Source organism: Lolium perenne, chromosome 2 (assembly GCF_019359855.2).
Source record: "Lolium perenne isolate Kyuss_39 chromosome 2, Kyuss_2.0, whole genome shotgun sequence".
NCBI lineage: Eukaryota > Viridiplantae > Streptophyta > Magnoliopsida > Poales > Poaceae > Lolium > Lolium perenne.
In genome coordinates, this window is record NC_067245.2 from 296,370,726 (window position 1) to 296,379,626 (window position 8,901).

The following is an 8,901-nucleotide window of genomic DNA, read 5'->3' on the forward strand; positions in this document are numbered from 1 at the left end:
CTTCCGTTCGAGCTCCTTCTGCGGGTTTCAGACAAGGTCTTGGGGAAAAATGAGGAAAAACTAAGGGCCTGGGGAAAACTGAGCACAACTAAGGAGCCAGGGGCACGAAAATAGAAATCCTTTTTTTTTTTCATCCGCACAGTGTTATTAGGTCCAGCCGCGTCTCTGGTTCCTCGTTTTTTTTCCCCGAAAAAGGCTCTTAATCCATTCGGAGAGCCCAGGCAATCCCCGGCCCTCCGGGTGCGCTCGGCGAGCCCGGACGAGAGAAAACCGGAGACGGGCCCGCTTTGTTGGCGAGAGAAAACGCGAACCCCACCACTTTCTCGTCGCAAATCCCCCTCCCCTCTCGTAGCTCTCTCGCCGCCGGCACCACCCCTCGCCAATCCGTCGGCTGGTTGCCTGCACGCCGCCGTCCCTCCTCCCACCAGCCTATATTCTACCGTCCCTCGTCCTGTCTGCCTATATTCCATCATCGGGCAACTTCTTGCGTCGCGCCTTGCGTCGACCAAGCCCGGCAGGTGTTCGTCCATTTGCCTGGGCGGACATGGACTCAGACGATGAGGAGGAGCAAATGTTCGCCGAGCTTTTTGAAGAAGAGATGTTAGCCGCCATCCGAGACGAGGAGCACATGTTGATCCTAACTTGCTTGTCCGGCTTGTACGCGGAGACGGCCATTGGTCGAAGTGGTGGGTCGGCACCAGGTCGCCGGAAGTGCAAGCCAAGACAGCGAATGGAGGGCTACTGCATGCTCTACGCCGACTACTTCGCCGACTGGCCATTGCACGGTGAGGCTGTTTTTAGGCGTTGTTTCAGGATGAGCCGGAAGCTCTTCCTGAAAATTGTGCATGCCCTTCGAAACTACGACTCCTACTTCAGATGCAAGCTAGATTGCACACATGGCAGGGTTTTCTGCTCTCCAGAAGTGCACGTTAGCTATGCGGATGCTGGCATATGGAGCTCCTGGTGATGCTGCCGATGACTATCTTCGGATGACGGAGTCCACCGCTCTTGATTGTTTCTACCGATTCTGCTGGGCGGTCATAGCAGTGTTCGGGGACATCTACTTGAGATCATCCACTGTCGAAGACATTATCCGGATCCTCGCTTTCAATGAGCGAGCAAGCTGCACCATATGATAGAGAGGGTCCTCTTGCACAACCTAATCACCAGGTGTCGGCATCGTGGGCTCCGTTCATCGCTATGCGTCAGGAGATTCGAGACTCTAGAATACATCAAGTACTAATAAGAATCATTTCCACAAACCGTTCCCACGAAGCGTTTCCTCCCGAGTCGCTCCTCTCTCGAGCGACTCCGGGGGACCCCGCCGCCGTCGCCTCAAGGCCACCCTCCTGGCCGTCGCTGCTGCCCTCATCGGCAGCGGTGGCGGCACCCACCCGATGGTGGGCAGGGGAGGCGCGCCCTGGAGGTCTCTCATGGGAGGAGGTGGAAGATCGGTTAGGGGGCGCAGGGCCGCGCGGCTGCCCCATGGCCGGCGCTTGAGGTCTCTGGTGGGAGGCGTCGAGGAGGAGGGGTGAGGCGTCCGTGGCGGCGCCCTGACCCGCGAGATCTGGTGGATGGCTGAGGCCCGATCCGGTGATCGTGGGGTTAGTGCGGTCCTGCACTGGATCCCCTTTTCTTCCTCTTCGGCCTTTGTTGCATCGGAATTGACCAGCGGTGTTGGGACCGGCTGATCTTGCGAATAATGTCGGTGGTCCTTGGATTTCTTCTCGCGCCAAGATGCAGATCTAGTGGTGTCTGTCCTCATCGATCGGGAAGGCTCCACTGGCGCTCCATTGGGCGGTTCAAGCCTGGAGGTTGCCGGATCGGGTGGAATTCGGTCGAGCGCACCCATGTTTTTTACTCTTGCCGTTTGGTTACAGAGGGAGCGTTTCAAAGCTCTGCTGGCGGTTATTATCATGGAGCACGTTTTCGTTCCGTGGTGCTGGCGGAGAATGACATGAAAGTCGAGATCTGTGGTCTTGCAATGGTGACTCGAGTCTGGGTGGCGAGGAGGAATTGACTTTGTGATCGGTGTCTTTGGAGCAGCGGCATGCGAGTGGGGGCGACTGCACATGAGAAGTTCAAAATCTTACCTTTCACGGTGAAAATCCAAGGTCTGGTCTTAATTGGTTGTGCTTGACAATGTCCTTGTTGAAGGCATTGTTTTGAGAGCGGGGATTTTCTTCAGGGTGAAAACCTAAGATCTATAATCGGGCGATGACAGCGCTGGTGCACTGTTACCTTCTTGGAGGCGTCGCTTTTGGAAAAGCTAAACTTCTGGTGTTGTCATGATGGTGTTAGTGCTGTTGTTTAAAAGATTAGATCACGGGGCTTTTCTTTTTTGGTAATTCTTCTTTCTTTTTTGGCTATGTGCATCCGTAATGTCGCTAGGGCAGTGCGTTGTTGTAGAGACTGGGTGTAATTGCTATCTCTGATATTAATATATACTCTTTGTCGAAAATATGGAGGCTTTGAGGCAACACCAACTAGTTTCCATTTGATTTGTTTCAAAACTTATTAAATTATTTGCTTGCTTTGTTGAAATGTAACGTTTATTTGTAAAAATAAGCCAAATATTGGCCAAATTTGTCAAATTCACCAAATTATGAGTTTATTTGTGAAACTAAAGCTAAAAACACCGATCTTCGGGCGTCTAGCTGGGGGGACGGCTGGAAGTTCGGCGCTCTCCACGCCAAAGTTTCATCCAATCCGGCGCTATTTAGTGCCGAATTTGGCCGTGGGGAGCGCCAACGGCTGGAGGTGCTCTTACTTCCGTGTTGCAAAACAAGCCAAATACGGAGAGTGGATAAATGGAGGCTAAGCTACATGTAGTTCTTTATTTTCAGACATTTGGAAATTATATTTTTTAGTTTTAAAAAATTCTGAAAAAAGTCCTTGATGTAGCCAATGATGGAATCTACAAACATGCAAAATTTCAATGTGAAATTATTAGTACTTTAGGCTACACAAAAATTACAAATATGTAGATATGAGAAAAGTGAATAACGTAACCTATCAGATTTTATTATTTTTACGTAGTCTACAATACAAAGAATTTCGGTTGAGATTTTGCACGTTTGTAGATTTCAACATTGTCTACATCCAGGATTTCTTTCAGATTTTTTTGAAACTTAAAACTATAATTTTCTAAAAAATTAAAATAAAAGGCTACATGTAGCACGCCGTTTGCAGTTTTTGGCCAAAGACGCATACTTTGTGTGAGGTGTGCTCCATCTATACCTCTAAAAAGAAAGTAGTCAAGCATTCAATTACTCCCTCCATTTTATATTACTATAGTTATGAATGATTCGAATGTATCAATAGATACGGTCGAATTAGCGAAAACTAATATGGAACATAAAGAGTTTTTTTTACAACGGTTTTACTATGTCTCAGTCAACTGAGAATTTCTTAAGTCTAAGTCACTTACTAAAAAGTACTTGAGTTGCACTTTTCTGTCCAGAAATGTGTAACTGGAGCAAGTTGCACTTTTCTTTAAATTGCAGTTGCACTTTTTTGAGGTGACTTAGACTTATGAAAATCTTTAGTCAACTGAGACATAGACACACCCTTTTTACAAAACAGACGAATTTTCAGTATTGTGGTATATGCTATGCGTATCCCGTGTGACCACCGATGCATCATGCATGTGTCCGTGTCCATGTAGGCCCTGCCGCGCCAACACGTTTGCGTAGTGCCGTGGATATACGCCGTGGGTTCGTGTTAGAAGTCCCGGCAGCAGCAACACCGCACTCCCGCAGTCCCATCGACATAGGCCGGGGCAAGGGGCTCCGGCGAAGTGGACGTGGGCTGACCCGGCCGGTCTTTGCTTCCGCGTTGCTGGCACCGTCTCCGACTCCGACGTGCGTGCCCACGAGGGTCTAGCGTGATTTTTTGACACACCGAAACCAAAGCAACGAGAGAAGTAGGAGAAGACTAGCAGCGCAGGAAGAGTGGAGGAGAAAAAGTCAACGTCAGCTCCCGAGGTCCTCCCCCGCCCCATCCCCTCTTAAACTGCTCCCTACACAACCGCCGCATCATCTTCCTTACCTCGTCCTCACCCGCTCTTCGCTGCTTGCTACCTTGCTCAAGACCGGCATCGAGCTAGCCTCTCTTCGGCGCTCGCTCTATCTATCTGCAAGGTCAGTCTCGCGCTCTCTCCCTCATTCACTGCCCGTGGATCGCTTGCTTTCGTGGATCGTGTTAGATCGAGTTTCGTTTGAAATCGCGACCAAAATGGCTTCTCTGCTCAAGCCTTGGTAGCTAGCCTCACATCTTTCATACCATGTTCTTATGCGGAAATGCTTCTGTTGCGTGTGCACGGGAGGTTCCGTTCATGCTTGTGAGTTGTGATTCGCGCCACACTATTTTGTCGAATTTCGTCCAGATTTATTGTGTTTTAGTTTGGTCCGACATACTGAATCACCGGGTTCCATCATATTGTCTGTACCTTAGTGGATCGAATCATAACTTGCTGAGCTAGGATACTATTATGCCTACATAGTTAAACTTAATACATCAGGGTTGTTCAGCTTCAGCTTTCTGTCAGAATTTTAGATTCCAACAATGAAAAGAAGCGCAAAACGAACGATGATCGGTAGTTCCGGCCCTTTTTCTTATTCTCTCTAGCCCAATTTGCTGGTGTTTTATAAACTTGCGTCTTGCTGTGCACACAAATAATTGACATTTGAGTCATCAAACACTAAGTCAATAAGTATCCCATAGACCTCTCTTTTGGATCCATCTATTTTAGCATCCGGAGTTTATAGGCTTCTTCTCACAGCCTGCTGCACATATTTCTTGCAGAAACTCCTTCTAGTTTGTGCTGTCAACATGGCTTGTTGCTTTCCATCGCGAAGGGGGCCTCGAGATGCTGTTGAAGGTGATGATGGTGAGAATCCTCTGCATACCTTAATTAGCCCCGCGCATGCCATTCATGCTCAAACAAATCTCCGTTCTTATACCGTTTCTTCTCTTGTTTCTTTGTCTCAGGTATGCATAGTGTGAAGGTCTTTTCTTACAGTGAGTTGAGAAAGGCAACTCAAAACTTTAGCGAGGCTAATAAGATTGGAGAGGGCGGTTTTGGCTCCGTATTCAGGGTAAGAAAAATACGCATGAGCTGCTGGATCGGTGTCTGGATGTCCTAGCGCCTTCTGCTAACATTTCATTTTGCTTCATCAGGGCAAGCTCAAAGACGGCACGTTTATTGCAGTGAAGGTGTTGTCCGCGACTTCGAGGCAAGGCGTTGGAGAGTTCTTAACTGAACTTACGGCAATTTCTGACATTAAGCATGAAAACCTGGTCACGCTTATGGGTTGCTCTGCTGAAGGGTCCCATAGGATCCTCGTTTACAATTATCTTGAGAATAACAGCCTTCAACAGACATTGCTAGGTAACGCTTTGATCTACTGAACATGTCTGGGGATACTCAGATCCTTCACAGGTTAGGTAGCATACTTACAGATGTTCTGGATGTGCTATTTCAGGAGCTAAGTACAGCAGCATTCAGTTCAACTGGGAGGCTCGCGTGAAAATTGCCATTGGTATTGCACGTGGACTAGCATTTCTTCATGAGGAAATCCGTCCTCACATTATCCACAGGGATATCAAAGCGAGCAACATTCTTCTCGACAAGGACCTTACGCCTAAAATCGCTGATTTTGGATTGGCGAGGCTCCTCCCTCCCAATGCAACTCATGTGAGCACCCGAGTTGCTGGTACATTGTAAGCATAACCCTACCCCTGATTTTACAGTCTTTTTCACAGCCAGCACTTTCTGTTCTGATTTGTAAGTTCACTTATGTTCAGGGGATACTTGGCTCCTGAATATGCTATCCGAGGTCAAGTAACGAAGAAGTCCGACATCTATGGTTACGGAGTTCTTCTCTTGGAAATTGTTTGTGGCAGGTGCAACACAAACACAAGATTGGCTAGAGAAGATCGATTTCTCCTTGAGAAGGTAAGCTCTACTTGTTGCACATAATAGAACATGTAAATACAAAATGACATCACTTTCATACCGAAGCAACTAAACCATAAGTTCACAGACCAAACGTCCAAGGAGTGATGCTGAATTCGAGAAAATCTTTTGTATTGCTTTTTGCAGACGTGGGCACTCTATGAGCAAGAACATCTAGATGAGATCATAGATGCTGATATAGACGACGAACTGGACATCGAGGAGGCATGCAAGTTCTTAAAGATTGGCCTGCTGTGTACGCAGGACGCGATGGCACGCCGTCCCCACATGAGCACCGTTCTCAGAATGCTCACAGGATGTAAGAACGTCTCCATGGAGAAGATCACAAGGCCCGCCATGATCACCGACTTCTGTCAACTCATACCATCAGGGGCGGAGAAGACGCGCTCCAACACATCGGGATCCTTCACCACCACAGAAACGACAGACCCGTTCTCATCGTCAGACACGGCCACGCAGTCCTCTATGTGAAGAAATTGGACAGAATTAGCGTTGTTCGATGTGTACATTGTCGTGTGATGTTATGAACCTGAAGAGTACCATGTCTCGACGAGAGCAGCGACGAAGGGAAGTAGAACGAGAGAAGCATAGCTCAGGGGGGAAACCAGGACTCTGCGCCGCGCCAAGGGGGAGCAACGCCAAGCCGCACGTTTCACGGGACCAGAATGGACAGGCCAGCTTCTTTGGAGAGCTGGTAGTGAACAACTGGAAGTGAGGCCCACCTGCGCTTCTACTTCTTTCCATAATTTTGTCGTGGTTTAATTTAAATATACATGATAATCACAAAAAAAATTATGGAACGGGAGAGTAACTAACTCCCTTTAGCAGCCATGAACATTTGAACGACTCTAGTTCCTCCACATACTTCTAGCTCTCTATCCGTTTTTTTTCTTCTAATTCTCCCGCAATATGCTGAAACATTTGTATTTGTGGTTGTGAGGTTTATGATTGAATCTCGTCGCAGAGTTCTATACACTATACCTCGAGGTTCTTATCAGTTGGTATAAGATTTCAGTTTTCCTCTTCAATTTACAAATATTGCCCAATTTTATCGTGATTCCTTGAGAATCCTTAGTGACACGCGTGGGTCTTCTTAGATCCCCACAAAGTGAAGTACCAAAGAGGCAAATTCTTGGAGGTTTTGAACCGTTAGCCCCGCGGAGATATCGATTTGAAGCACCCAAGCATCATTGGCGATTGCCTTCCGAACATTTCAAGTTTTCCGCTTGGAGAAGGCCCAGAGTACATCTCTCCGCCATGAGGGTGGATAATCCCACTCTTGATCCATGAGCCTCAACTACTAATTTCATAGTATCCAAATCCACCTTTATAGTCAGCTTGTTACGGTGTGACCTTTGATGCCATCAAAGTAATCTTCCAGTTTTCGCTGATTGGCATGATCTCATTGTTTAAGGAATAGAGCTAATTCATATGATACAACAATGTAAATTTGATAACTTGATCGTATTGCTATACCTACTTGGGTGTGTGTTCATCACATCATTTTTCTGATGATGTGACCCAATTATTAACAACATTCAATGTTCATGATCAGAAAACCTTGATCATTAGTTAATCAATAAGCTAGTTAAATGAGAGGTTTTACTAGGAACTCTTGCTTGTTTATTAAACATACAAATATTAATTTTTCTGATTAATACAATTCTAGCATGAGAAACAAACATCCATTAACACGGAATAAGGTAATAACCATTTATTATTGCCTCTCAGGCATATTCCCTTCACACTCTTCCCCTTATTTTGAACAACTTTGGAAACACTAAGGGTCTTATGACAAATTTCCCAGAAAGCTTTGTGGCCCCAATCCGATATAATGATATTGATCTTACGCACACGCTCCAAAACCTTTCAAATACAACGGCTATCTTTCCCATGAAATACCATGGGTTTTCTCTCACGATTAGAAGACTAAAAAGATCTCACTTCCAATATGAATATGTCATTTTAATATCATATCACGAAACGAGTAAAGAGTACTTGTCGGTAACGGAATCGAACTAGGTATAGCTGATACCAATGATCGGATCCTGAACAAGTAAAATATCGCAAGATAAAAGGATTTGGTTACGACATTTATTGTTCACGTGACCACAAGTTTCATCGTTGTGAATGAGTGGGGGTCATTATGGATTTCTAGATCCCGTTGATGATTATTGATCGGAGATGTGTCTCGATCATATCCACATTATTCACGAGCCGTAGGGTGACACACTTAAGGTCCGTCGACTCTTTTGAGTGGATACAGAACACCAGAGAAAAGATTAGACAACACAGGGACTGTTTCGAGAATCACCGGAACAGTCCCATGATATCGGAATAGTTCAAGGGGCTAAATATTAATATTTATTAATTAAAAGAATTGAAAATATTAAATAAAAGAAATAAAAATGTTTTATTCATCTATGGGTGAAAATCCCTTCATATTTAGTCAAGTTTTATATCAATTATGGGGACCGTTGAGTTTGTGAGTGGAGTGTCCACCCACATGATGAGGGAAGAGGTGGGGGCACCCTCTAGGGGCCGCTGCACCCCTTGGGTCTGCTGCCCCTCCTCCTATATATTGATGGGTGGAGAACCTCTTCCTTACACACTATTCCATAGGTCCTTTGGTTGGTCTCTTCTCCCTCTTCCCGCTAGTCCATCTCACGGGCTATGGAATAGGCGAATCCTTACTTAAATAGTTTCTCCACCACCACCACCACGCCTTAGTGTTGCTGGAGTTTCCCAGTGGATTCACTACTTCCACTGCCCCGCTGGAACGAAGGATCGAAGGTCGTCATCAGGCCGTATGTGTGACCAAGTACGGAGGTGCTGCTTGTTTGCAGCGCTCATCTTCTTCACGATCTTGAGACCGGCAAGTGATCCTTTACACCACCCATGAGAACCGGTCTTGTAGATAA

The 8,901-nt window shown here is 46.3% G+C and overlaps 1 protein-coding gene across 1 annotated transcript; it reads left to right on the forward strand.

The window, feature by feature from the left end:
* The first annotated feature begins 3,924 nt into the window (after positions 1–3,924).
* Positions 3,925–6,977, forward strand: LOC127336148 (cold-responsive protein kinase 1). Its single transcript, XM_051362922.2, has 7 exons — positions 3,925–4,142; positions 4,807–4,891; positions 4,993–5,099; positions 5,182–5,392; positions 5,487–5,724; positions 5,809–5,959; positions 6,107–6,977. Exons 2-7 carry the CDS (start codon positions 4,834–4,836, stop codon positions 6,449–6,451), a joined length of 1,110 nt encoding a protein of 369 aa, XP_051218882.1. The 5' UTR covers positions 3,925–4,142; positions 4,807–4,833; the 3' UTR covers positions 6,452–6,977.
* The last annotated feature ends 1,924 nt before the right edge of the window (positions 6,978–8,901 follow it).